Source organism: Lissotriton vulgaris, chromosome 9, assembly GCF_964263255.1.
Source record: "Lissotriton vulgaris chromosome 9, aLisVul1.2, whole genome shotgun sequence".
NCBI classification, from domain to species: Eukaryota; Metazoa; Chordata; class Amphibia; order Caudata; family Salamandridae; genus Lissotriton; species Lissotriton vulgaris.
This window is the reverse complement of record NC_141697.1, coordinates 599479396-599492980: the sequence shown is the minus strand read 5'-3', so window position 1 is coordinate 599492980 and position 13585 is coordinate 599479396. Positions and strand designations below refer to the sequence as shown.

The 13585-nt window shown below is 46.4% G+C and overlaps 1 protein-coding gene across 1 annotated transcript in view; it reads right to left on the bottom strand.

Moving 5' to 3' along the window:
• The window catches only part of LOC147691934 (uncharacterized), a 407861-nt gene extending 394676 nt beyond the window's left edge, over positions 1-13185 (bottom strand). Inside the window, exons 1-2 of the mRNA XM_086939486.1 lie at positions 12948-13185; positions 10563-10689 (exon numbers count right to left, since the gene is read on the bottom strand). Of these exons, the coding sequence (XP_086795612.1) occupies positions 10563-10689; positions 12948-12989 (169 nt within the window). The 5' untranslated portion in view covers positions 12990-13185. The remainder of the gene's footprint in view (positions 1-10562; positions 10690-12947) is intronic.
• Between the last annotated feature and the right edge of the window lie 400 nt (positions 13186-13585).

The following is a 13585-nucleotide window of genomic DNA, read 5'->3' as shown; positions in this document are numbered from 1 at the left end:
ACGTCAAACAGGACGTTAAGGGATTTACGAGGGGAGGTCAGGTACAAGAGGATATCGTTGGCGTACAACGAGACTCGATCTTCAAAATCGGGGGCCCACTGAATGCCCTTTATCGATGGCTCCCATCGGAGCCAGGCTGCAAGCGGTTCCAAGGCAAGAGCAATGAGCAGGGGGGACAGCGGGCACCCCTGCCTAGTACCCTTCCCGAGAGTAAAGGACTGGGACACTCAACCATTGACCACCACCTGAGCCAGCGGTTCCGTATATAAAAGTTTCACCCATCCGACAAACTCCGAACCAATTCTATCGTATCGAAGGCCATCGTGGCGTCCAAGGACGCCAAGATGGCCGGCTCTGGAAGAGACCCCGCGCTAGCGAGAACACCATGTAAGCGCCGCAAATTGAGAGCAGTGTTCCGGTGTGGAATAAAACCGGATTGATCTGGATGGATCAGGTCACAAATTACAGTAAGTAGACGATTAGCGAGGACCTTGGCGAGAACCTTAGGCTCAGCATTCAACAGGGAGATAGGCCTGTATAATGCGCAACGATCACGAGGCTTGCCCTCCTTGGGAATTACTACGATCGTTACCAAACGCTGGTCACATGGGAGGGTGCCAAGATCACGTGACTCCATAAACATATCGCGAAGATATGGTGCGACTTTATTCGGGCGCTGTTTGTACAGCTCAATAGGCAAGCCGTTCGGGCCCATAGCCTTGCCCGAACGGAGAGAACGAATTGCGGTCGCAATCTCGTCTACAGACAACGGAGCCTCCATGCACTCTCGATCCTCCTCAGAAAGGCAGGGCAGCGCAATGTCCCGCAGCAATGAGTAGGAGTCATCCTCGTCCCTATTGGACACCGGGGAGTACACCACACGAAAATAATCCGCAAAACACTCCACAATCTCGCTAGGGTCAGTCACACTCACACCATCCGAAGTCTGAATCACAGGGACCACACGATTTGCTCTTTCCTTCTTGTCAAGCCAAGCAATCAATTTACCCGTCTTATCCCCAACATCATACAGTCTACCCTGTTGTTCCCTGTACATTGTCTTGGCAGCATCCGTGACAAGGGATTTATAGTCAAACTGCTTCAGACCAAGGGCGTGGAGTCTATCCTGGGTAACGCCTGATTCTAGGTCAGCCTCCAATTCCATTATTTCCGCCTCCAGACTCACGACCTCCTGATTCCTAGCTTTCTTGGCCTCAGCTATTAAAGATAGGGCCTGTCCACGAATAACAGTTTTAAAGGCTTCCCAAAGGGACACAGAGGACAAAACGGACCCCTCATTCTCCAGAAAATAGTGGTCTTTGTCAGACTGTTACGAGTCTTGGGATTACGCAGGTACCAAGGGTTGATAGGGGCGATCCGCCCCGCAGCGTGCACCCCAGTGTCCATACAAAGCCATAATGGAGAATGATCCGAAATGCCCCGGGCCAAGTGTCTGATCTCCCTAACAGAGGAAGACTGGACGACCGGCATAAGGATGTAATCAACCCTGGAGAGACTCCCATGAGCCCCAGAGTGAAAGGTGTACTGACATTGTGTTGGATGCATTAACCTCCAGCAGTCCACCAGACCAAAGGTATCCAAGAACCCACTGAGCCATGACTGGGAATTAGGAAGATCCCTGGGGGGGTGGCGGTCCATATTGCCAGAAAGCACAGAATTAAAATCCCCACCCATAAGGAGAATACTATCAGGGAGCTCCAGCATCACCCGGCCAACATCTGAGAAGGTAGAGGTCTGGAGACCCGGGGGAACGTATACAGTGAGCAATGAAAGAGTATTACCCTCCCACCTACCAGTGAGGGCGGCATAACGCCCTCTGTCGTCGAGGATTACGTTATCAATCTCTAGAGGGAGAGAAGACCGAACCAGAATACCCACCCCTCTAGAACCAGTGGTGAACTCGGAGTGTGCGACAAGGTGATAACCCCACCTATTCATAGCATGACACATATTTCCCACCAAATGCGTCTCCTGCAAAAGTACCACATCAGGAGACAAGCGACGCAGATACTGCAGTACAACACCCCGTTTTATGCGATCACCCAATCCATTGACGTTCCAAGATAGTAACCTCAACCCACTACCCCTTATCCCCACAAGTGATGCATGAGTCACCCCACAAAGAGCAGGACACTTGAAGCAGAGCAGAAACCAATACGTCGCCTTGAGAAAGAAAAACACATTCACAAACACCCCATCCCACCCCCCAACCAACGCCAGTTACAACTCCCCCCTCCCTGCACCCCTGCAGTAGACTAAAAAGCCACCCCAACATGCAGTGTGCCTGTCGCCCTAACATTCCCATTCTACAAAAAGACCCTGGAGGAGGAAAGAGGCCCGTCCCTCCCGCCACCCGGAAGGGGACAACAATAAAACATAATATACAGAAGAAATAGAACCCAGATGAGCAATGTCTAATATTCGGAGATCAGGGGCCGAAAGGTCACTTCTGTGTAGGCTCACCACCCTCTGCACCACCAGGGTGCTCCTTCCGGTCGTTTCGACCAGGCAGGGAATCTAGCCAGTCACTCACATTTTCCGGCCGATCAAAAAAGAATGTCCGTTCCTCGTATTCCACACGAAGCCTAGTAGGGAAAAGCATTGCGTACTTCAATCCTAAGTCCCGGAGACGTCGTTTAACTCCCTGGAAGACCGTCCTTTGTCTCTGAACAAGCTGAGTAAAGTCCGGGTAAATATTAACCGTGGAATTTTCAAATTTCACCAGGCCGCTCACTCTCGATGCCTGCAGGATAGCATCACGATCCCTGAAATGAAAAAGTTTTGCGATGATAGGCCTCGGAGGAGCGCCCGGCTTAGGCTTGCCGCCCGGAACACGATGGGCACGCTCCACTGCGAAGAACTTGCTCAGTCCAGAAGGAGCAAGGTGGTTCAGGACAAGATCTTCAACCAGGAGGTCAAGCGAGTGAGTCTCGGGGTTTTCCGGAACCCCTATGACGCGGATGTTGCTGCGTCTTGCCCTGTTCTCAAAATCCTCCAGCCGATGGGACATCAAGTCATTAGCCGATTTCAGATTGCCAAGTTCAGTCTGAAGTTCCGACACATCGGCCGTGAGGCTAGAAGTCTTCAGATCCAACGACTTCACCTTCTCATTGGTCTTGGACAGGCCGGCCCTGATCAGGGTGACATCAATGGCAACCGTGTCAATTTTAAGAGCAAGAGCCTCATATTGCTGGCCGATGGTCTCCTTCATGTTGGTAATGGCGCCCATGATGTCCTGCAGGGACAAGTCAGTAGGGGCGGATGGCTCCTCTTTGGCGTTCTCCGGGGTACGACTGGAGACTCCAGGGGATCCTTTGGCTTGAGTGTACCGGTCCATAACGTTGGATTGGACCGTTCCCCAACGAAGGGGCGTCTTAGTCTTCCGTTTCTCAACGTCGCCCCTGGCTGCCATGCTGGAAGATGCGCCCCGGAGGGGCCCGCGAGACCTAGTGAAAATGGCTACCTGCGGGCAAGGCACCAAAAGTCCACAAAAACTGGCTCGTGTGGCCAAGACAAAGTCACGACTTGACCCAAGAGGCTGTGATGGTGAGGTGGCACTCTCACACTATGGATGCTGGACAGGTCCCTGACCAAGCGAAACTGTGTCGTAATCAGACCATGCCAGGACCCAGAAACGAAACCGAAAGTTGGAGTAGGGCTACTGAGGAGACCCCACTGCCGTTGTTGTTCCACTTCGTCCCGGCTTCACAAGTCACCAAGTCCCCGACTCGCCTCGAGGTGGGCCTCAAAAGTTCAAATCGCTGTAATTTTGGTTTCCCGAGTCTGAATTAAAATCTGAAAAGAGTTATGGACTCAGCCGAGGTTCATCTTCGAGAATCCGTCCAAGAATTCAGGATGTTATCAGGATCAGTTGCGAAGAGTGGCGAGGGTCCGGGGAGCCCTGTGCTCACGCGACCATCTTGGATGCCCGCTAAGCTCCTCCTCCTAACATCCGATTTTAATTTGATATTATTTTGTATGACCCACCTTTTGATTTCAGATTCCTCTTTTGGAGAGGTTTGGTGTTAAAATTCTTTTTTCCTCATGACAGCTGCAGATAATAAACCAGCAGAGAAGCTGTTGTAGCGTGCGCGGTTGAAGATTCATCTGACAGAATCTCACTTGAAAGGTTCGCCTATGGAGTGTCATGTTTGGATGCGCCCGTTGGTGTAAAGTTTCTGTTCCTTCATGCACAGTTAAAGTTATGATTTTTATAAAGGAAGAGGACAGACACAGGTTTCAAGAGCTTATATTTGGAGACTGTTATAAACTGATTTTTGGAGACATTGGGCTAAAGGCTCATGGCATATGTAGTTTAAAGCTTTCATTGTTTCAATTGGATGTTGTAATTTTATCAATAAAGAAAGAGAAGAATAATCCTTGCCTCTGTGTCCTTAATAGAACAGAAAATTCTTGACGCGTTTGCTAGAAAAAATGTTATTCACCAAAATGTAAGGGGTAACGGAAGTGACATCACACACCCTTTGATTTGAATGACACCACAGAAGTGATATCACAATGACGTTTGACTCTAAATATTCCCACAAAGCGATCTCGCATGATCTTGAATAAATTACAATAATTGACATGCTGAAGTTCCATAATAGCAGCATTACTAATGTAACAAAATAAATGTTTATTTTAGATACCACCTCTATTAGGGTGTAGATAAATAATACCAGGGGAACCTTGCTCCTTTCTCTTCGTGCTAAAATAAAATATTATGTAGTTGCTATATGTTCACCTCAAGAATATATAGTGCTACAAAACACAGAACTGTACCGGGAGCCTAAAATATTTTAAGGTTTTATTAAAAAACATACTTTTTTATGTATTCACAATAATGAAACATAGCAGCAATGTGTTTAAAAATGTGCATTTCATCATGTGTGCCCTCTTATGCCAAAAACGACATCCAATATTACAGTGCCGGTATTTTGCCGTAACTGCTCTCCATCTATCCAGGGTGCCTTCTATATTAAACATTACCTCTAGTATGTAAGGGGGTACAAAAAGAGGTGGTAATGGATGGAGCATCTGAATCAAACACTCCCACCCAGTCAAAAGATCTGGGTTTAATCCATCACCGTTCTTTAGCCCACTCTGCCACCCCAGTTCAGACATGGCTATATGCAAATCAGTCTGACCCTGTGCCTCATGGGAACAGTCCAGCCCGAACTGCCAAGCCATGTCTTCCCTGGACCGGAAACAAGCTTCCGAAGACCGGTTTCTGGCATTCCAGCCATCTTCTTGCTTGAATCCAGTGGCAAAGTGAGCAAGGGACTCACGTCTGAGCATACCCTGCCACATTTATGGCGGCCAAAAGCGGTACAAAAGGGGGTGGTGATGGGCGGAGCATCTGAATCAATCAAACACTCACAGTATGTAAGGGTCAGCATTTTGGTTGCCTCCTCTCCAATAAGCCACAATTGTGCTCCTTTATGCCAAGACTGACCTCCAGTGTGCCAATCTCAGCCTTGTGGCATGGGTCCCCCCATGCTAAAGAATTTGCTCCAGTATGCCAGTGGCAGAATTTTCCCATGGGTGTCCCCAAATGCCAAGTATTACTTCTAGTATGGCAATGCCGGTATTTTGTCACAGGTGCCTATCATGCTAAGAATTTTATTTAGTATACAAACACTAGCCCTTTGTAGTGGTTGCCTCTAAAATGCCAAGAATTGCCTTGTGTATGCCACACCCAACTGCAGACTAGCAAGCATAACACCACATTCTCTCTCAAGCTCACATACATTCACTCACTCAAACTCATTCATTCGCAATCACTTGCTTTCACTCATCCTCACTCACTCGTAATTTTACAAACTCTGAGTTGCTCATTAAGTCTCACTCAGACTCTTCCACTCGCTCTTACTCTCTCACATGTTCTTTTTCACTCAGTCTTAATATCACTCCTCTAACTCACTTGTTCTCCCTCGTTTGAGTACACTCACTCACTTCATTACTCTCACTCATACATTCTCTGTCACAAGCACTTGAATTCCTCTTTATTCACTCTTTTCCCTTGTTCTCACTCATTAATTCTCACTCATAGTTACCTTCATTCATTGCCAATCCTTACCACAAATTCTCACTCACTTACATTCATTCTCATTCACGCTCTCACTCGCTCTAACAGGCTTCACATTCATTCTTATTTATTCTCACTCACACGCTCTCTTTCTCACACAAACACACTCTCACCTGCCCCAATGGACACAACAACATACATTTAAACTAATTGTATTTAACTTACCTCGGCTGTCAGCTAATGTCCTGTTACAGCTCCTGTGCTCCTTTTTAATTACACTGATAGTGAATAATAAACCATAATTCATTATTGATACAATGGACCGAAAACAAGAAGGGAGGAGCACTGACGCCCAGTGGCAAGTGTTCTTGCCACTGATGTTATCAGGTCAGAGGCCAGGGGATAGCAAACGCAGTGCCAGAAACTGCAAAGGGCAATCTAGGAGTGGCAACTGCGACCAGTGGTAACCCCTAATCAATGTCCATTTGTCCATTCCCAGACCTCTGGGCTATTATTTCTACCCTGTTAACCTCATTACTCCTCTCTCTGTCTTTCACGTAAATCCCCACACCATTGCTTCTCTTAAACCTCTCTCCTACTCTCCCACTCTGTACCTTGAAACTGTCTTTTTCTCAACTGCCTCTAACCTATTCTCTTTTCCCTCAGGTGTCTCTTTTGTATACACACTCACACACACCTCACCTGTCTCTCTGTTCCCCTGGTCGTTAACGCTTTCTTTTGTCTCTCAACTGGCAGGCCCGGTGGCCATTGTTGTGCCCCCAGTTAAGGAAAGGTGGCATCGTTTTCTTTTGAAGTAGTGTTCAGAGTTTCACTACTGAATTTATTTATTAGCCAAACGTCCCCATTTACTGCTGGATCAAAAGTTTTAAAAGGCTCATTGGGGCACAATCTAACTTCTGTTCCTGGTACTCCTTTAGAGACCTCTTAGGTCAGCGGTCACCAGGGCAGTGCTAGGGGTCGCAGTTGCGACCCCAGCCAACCCCTAATCGACGTCCCTGGTTTTGTTAAGATCAACTTTCAACTAGGCGGTGATAATAAAAACTGAGCAATACACATATTAAAGCCATGTTAGATCCTAGGCAATTGGGTCATTTACAGCAACATCTTAATGACCGAAGGTTCTCAGTCAATCTCAATAGGCTGGCAGTTTTTTCAAGAGTCTTAGGGTCTATTTCAAAATGCATTAGGAATACCATTAGGTCTAGGTTTTATGAGCGAACCCTAGTAGCGTAAGCATGTTAAGGCAAGCTCGAGTGGACGGAGAGGGTTATAGTTGTAAATTAGTCATTTATGCAGTTCAGAACAATCATTTGAGTGGACGCGGAAAGAAACACCCAAACAGCCAATAGCATTAGGGGAAAGATATTACTCCATTGGGCTGAGTCAAAAAGTGAATCAAAAAGTCCTAAGCCAATGTCTGAAAGAGACTGGATGAATAAAGGCAATGGTAGAAAGGGGCAGACCCACAGTGTTCCCTGCTTATATAGTAAGCAATAGGTCTGTTCAAGAGTTGTGATGTTAAAAAAGAGGCGTAATATTAACCGGCCACCAGTTCCCTACTGAGTTAACTTGGGATCCTGCAACAGAGCACCAATGGAAGATCGCAGCTGCTGTCTTGGCGCATGCATTCAAGAGTTTTGCTCTTCGATTCACAGGACATTGGCCATTACAAGCTTGATGGGCTAAGATAATTCATTGGTGAATCGGAAGCAAGTGAATGGAGCCAACAACTGTAGAGATGTGCTTGTGACGGCCAACCGCCACTGCAATTTAGAGGTAGCAGGTTTTGCTACATGTCACAAAGAAGTATAGCGGGGGGAGGAGCCAAGATGGTGATCGGAGCAGACCTGTAGGCTCCCGGCTCCGCCAGCCTTTCTCCGCCGCACCGATATCCTGGCATATATCCTGGTGAAATTTAATACCGGATTGCGTGCGGCGCGGCGCTGATTTCAGCAGTGTTTTCCCGGACTCTCGACCTGCCCGGCGGCCGGAGATAGCTGCGATACTACTTTCAGCCCTGGACCCCGCCTGCACACTCGCTCTTTGCCGTGCCCCGGAGAACTGATGGCGGCCAGAATACCCTATCGGCGCTGAAGACCCGAGCACCGGTGGGGACCTCGTGAGGCACTGTCCGTGCGGCGCCGCTTGTGATGACTTGAAGTAGGCGGTGAGAAGTGAGCGCTTGCTGCGCTGCGGCACTCTTCCGAAACGGATCCTTTGTTTGGGACAGATGTTATTCGGAGAGGGTCGCTCGGCCATGTTTGCTTGCCTACGGTTGCCTGACCCCACGCCTCACTACCCTGCTCCGGTATGGGGCGCCTCTCCGCGATGTGTCCCTCACTGGCACTGTCTTTGGTGCTATTGAAGCCCTGCATGGACGCTCGCCTGTGCCACACTTATCCTGGCGATTGCCCCGGAATTTCGCCATAATGGCTTTGTTTGGTGCTCCGTGTTGTGGGGGAGAGCGCCCGTCCCTGCCAGTGGCCTGTGCTGCCCCGCCTGAGATGGGGTCCGATTTTCAGGTGCCTTCCTTTGGAAGTGAGAGGCAGGGGCTTCAGCCTACACTTTCTCTCGGTACCATCCTGACTGCCCTGCGCGACTTCCGTGCCGATATGCACCAAGGCTACCAGGTACTGGGAGGGAAGCTGAACGACATGGCGTCGGCGCTGCGGCAGGGATGCAACGTTCTGATCCAGCAAAACCTCCATTCGTCTCCGCCTGCGTTCCATGGGGATACAGTGCTACCTTCTGCCCGCTGGACAGATGTGCCCGCCTCCAATTTTATGGGCGCCCGAGACCGTCCGCCTGACAACTCTGTCTGGGATACTTTGTTTCCCCTTTCACCGGAGAGTGCTACATTGTTGGATTTTTCATCGCGAGTGTCTTGGGACCTATCCACGACATTGCTGACCCTATCGACGGCTCCTGGGTTATATCCTCCGACTTTGTTATCGAAGAACTCATACATTCTGCAAGTCTCTGAGGAACTCCCTATTACAGTCGGTGGATTTTCTGGTGACTCTCGACGACCATTTTGTGTTTCTAAGACACTTTCATTCTCTCTGTGGCCATATTGTCTCTTTGTTTTACAGTGGGCGGGCCTTTCCCGGGGAGCGTATTTGGGGATGTATCCACGATCGGGCCAGGGCTAGGCTGCTTCTTTGTTATCAGCTTCTTGGCTGGTTGAGCCGGGTTTGGGACGTTTTTTGCATCCAGTTTACTCTAACGCTGCTTGCCTCTTTGTTCTCACTGGGGCGGGCTGTCTCCTTTTCTCTGACGGTTGTGGCTCCTCACGGGGGGTGGATAAGTGGGGCCACCTAAGATCGGGCCAGGGCTAGGCGATTTCTTTAGTGTGCTGTACGCATTGACGGGCGGGGACTAGGATGGGACTGCTTCTTATCTGATTTATTCGCACATTTGGAAATGACTCTCCCCACCTGCAGCTTTGCTTGCTACTTCTGTTGTGCTGCTGATACTTGGGGTGGGGGATGCTTACGGGGCTGGTGGTGACCGGGAGTATGTTGAACTTACCTCCTCCTACCTTTTCTGAGAGTCGGAGATTGGGATGGTCTTTCTCACTCTCTATACTCTCTTTCCCACTTGGGGTTCTTTTGGGGCGACAGGCATGCCTATTGGGGGGGGGTGGGCCGTGGCCTTCCGCTGGTATGCAGGGTGGGGGGATGGGATGTGTTTTATGTTTTTTCTTTGTCTCTATGGCCCTCTTTCTTTTTCTTCTCTTCTTCTGTTTCTTTCTCTTCTATATTTCTTTGTTTCCTCTGGGGTCGGGGTTCAGTGTTCTTAGGGAGTTTATTGTGTTGTATCATTCTGTGGCATAGCGTTTGGTCTTAGTTCCTTGATGGTGGCCACCTGTTTCCTGACAAATACCTTCCTCTATTATGCCTCCTTCCGGGTGCTCCTTGAACGATGATGGCTATCCTGGTCAGTGATTAGCTTCGACTCTCTTCGTAGTTTTCTAAATTGTACTCGACAAAATCATAAAATTAAACCTTTTCCTATCCTCATATTATGGTTCTATGTTCTACACGATACTCTTCGCTCAGAGACTGCGTTAACGGCGTTCTGTCCTATTGGTTCTTTTTTATCCTTTTCCCATATGTCATAGCGGCCGGCCCGAGGGGTTGTAGGCAGACGCTGTGTATTGTGCATTTTACAAATAAAGGTTTTAAAAAAAAAAAAAAAAAAAAAAAAGAAGTATAGCAACTTTACTGTGCTTTTGCTAGGCTTCCCCATTAACATGCACCAAAAAATCCTATGTCTGTTTGCTCTTCATAAAATATCATAGGTTTTAACTCTAAAATTTTAAAATCTAAATGTTTTAATAGAATAAAGTCTCTGTGAGAAACGTGACCTGGTAATAAATTCCTATCAGACAAAAATGACATACAATCAATTTCCGAGAAACGCTATGGTGTATTAGGACGCCTAGTCATACATGATGTACTTTGGAAATAAAGAGACATTGTTACTTCACCCAGAGAACTGAAGGCTTGGTGTATTTGCTTCATCACACTCTTATAAAGTTCCTTCTGCCAGTGGTGTAAAAGCTTCCACTCCTCTTCGGAGAAACAGGCGGCAACATCGCAAAATGTGGCTGGCACCTTGAACAAAAAGGAGCACATCACAGATGCATCAACATCATACATTACTCTGTCTGGTACGAGGACACCTGTATAAAGGTTTATTTAGTCATTTTCGTGGCCATGTCAGTACACGCTATGCTAAGTTTACATTTGAGATCCAGCTCTAAAGACAAACATGCAAACCTTCCCTCTGTTAGAACTCTCGCTCTACTCATGCCTTGGAAAGCAGCCCTCTCTTAGATCATAAACTAGCCTTACCTTAAGGCAAAAGGAAAAGACAGGTTCTCCCATATTCCCTTTAAAAAAATTACCTCTCTCACAACTCCCTCCATTTCAAAAAATGATCAAAACTCTGTTAATTGCTTAGAATCCGAATCCTCCATATGCGAGTAGCTCATCCAGTCTTGATATTTTCTTTTTACTTTGGGACGTGTGGTTCGGATCATGCCACCATCAATGCAGAGCTACAAGTTTCAGGGCACATAGAAAACAAGCATTTCCAATGCAATAGGTCTCGCAATTGCAAGATTTTGAGCTATTGGCATTGTAAATGACAATGCCGTTTATCTGTGTTAAAAAAACCTGCAATAATAAAAGGCATTGTCATTTACAATACCATTAGTTCAAAGTTTCTAAAATGCGAGACCTATTGCATTACAAATGCTTATTGTTTACAAGCACCCCATGCTGCACTTTCAGTTAATAGAGGCCATGCCCCTTTCTTTAAACAAGCCGTGCCTAAAGAAAGGTCCGTGGCCGCTATTAAACTGAAAGCATGGTATGGGGCGCATTTACCCCAAAATGCATTTGTTTGTCAAGTTGACAAACAAATGTTTTTTTTTGTAAAAGCGCACAGTGAAAGCGTGCATGGCATGCTGAATTTTGCAGGAAAGCATGTAGTGCCGGCGGTACGAGAAACCATCAAATAAAATAGTGCTTACAAACTAAATAAGACGCACTGTGTAACAACCGAAGTAAAAGGGCCAGTCCTCATGGGAGGTTACAAATGAAGACAAGGCGGTACTAAGGAGGAACTAACAATCCTATTACCGTATCAGAGGCCAGCATTTATGAAGGACAATGACACTAGCCAATGACAAATATGGGCGGAGAGTGGGCGGGGCTTCAAGTCCATACTCTAATACAGCATGGCTCACAAAGCAGCGCATGCGTTGCCCAGGTTCGACCTAAAAATAAAGACTTGTTGAGCTATTCAAGCATTCACAGGGGAATCTATAGTGCTCCTTTTGTATAATTTCTGGAAAAGTTCTGCTCCAATATGGCTCCTCTCGTGGTTGAAAACACTTGCTTGGGTGAGAAAACAACAGCATGGCAAAACTATTAAATTATAGAACCTGTCTGGATTACTTGATGCCTTGTACACCTTGGTGGCCCATCCACCACTACATATGACAGTTCACTGTGAACACCATGGCAAATCACTTAAGGTCCCTGTGCCTAAAAATGTGAAATGTAATGTATGAATTGTATTCGTGAAATCTCCACTCAATATACAGCCTTGTAGATCGTCTGTAACGGAAAGTACTAGATTTGTGTCATAATATGCCAATAGATTTCCAGTGTCACATATATTTGAATTTCATATTTAGCTTTGTTTCCAAATCCCACTGTGGGGTGACACTAATCAGATTATAAAACAAACACCGGTCATGCGACTTCTTTATTTGTCCTTTCTACTCTCACCCCTCACATATAAAACCAAAATGAACTATAATAACATTGCCGAAATATCAAAGTGGGGTAGACTTTTATACAGTGAAGTACAAAAAATACCGGGGGACCACAATTTAGAAATGTAACTAAAACTGCAACCAACCTAAATTCAGACAAAAACATCCATTCGTGTTTCTTAAAATTCTCTAAATAAGAGCATCATTGTTTCTTTGTATTTTGTTTAAACCTTTAAAAAAATAGGTTCCACGGTGACATTGCGAGGAACAGAAGTAATACGTGTTGTTCTGAAATATCATCACATTCTGGTAAAGAAATTAACTTTTCACGCAAACCGATGCAGTCAGGAATTGTGAACCTTGGGTGTATGATTGATGCCAATATTAAGAAACTCCTAAGAGAGAGAGATCTGGAGAAAAAGGTGGGAATTATTTCGTTTCCCTGGTAACTTGCAATGAAATGGATGTAAAGTTGGCGGGAGATAGCTAAAATAACATTTATTTACAAAAATTGATGGAATGTGTTATTGTTCATACAAGTTCCTCTGCGACCCATAAGACCCATAGTTATACGTCACAACTTACCTTATCTGAACCCTGGTGGGGACTTCCTTTTCTATTCTTCATGGTACACACTCCCCCTAGGCAAGCACACAGGCCTCTTTTAAAGTATTTCTAATAAAGAACCTGCAGGAGGGCGGCGACGGTACCGATGAATACACCCAAAACTACTGCACTCAAAGACACACGCTCGTGAAAAAAAAGATTGGTCAATGGGTGTATCAACAGGATGTTGCTGTAACCCTGTTCACTGCTCACTTGCGCATGCTCAGTGTGGGACATCAGAGAACGATAAGTACGCGCACAGAAACACTACCTCCGTGCCTATGCTCAGTGTAACTTTAATACAGATGACCTGCTCCGTGGAGATACACTATATGCAGATGAGTGGGTGCGAGCCTTTCCACCGCCTCTCCACTAATTGGGAAGAGAGGGCTTTTCAGCACACGCAGTGCGACTTGTGAGACACTAAATTGACAATCTCCAGTTGTGTTTAGAATTAAGGGTATTTATTTCACAAAAAATATAAAATGTTTACTTTTTTTTAAATAAAAAGATCCCGTCCCCAATAGGAATCATTGAGGTTTGCAGAGCATACAAAGCAGACAAAAAAGGTTTTGGGTGTTCAAAACGTTTTCATAAAGTCACTGTATATTGATATT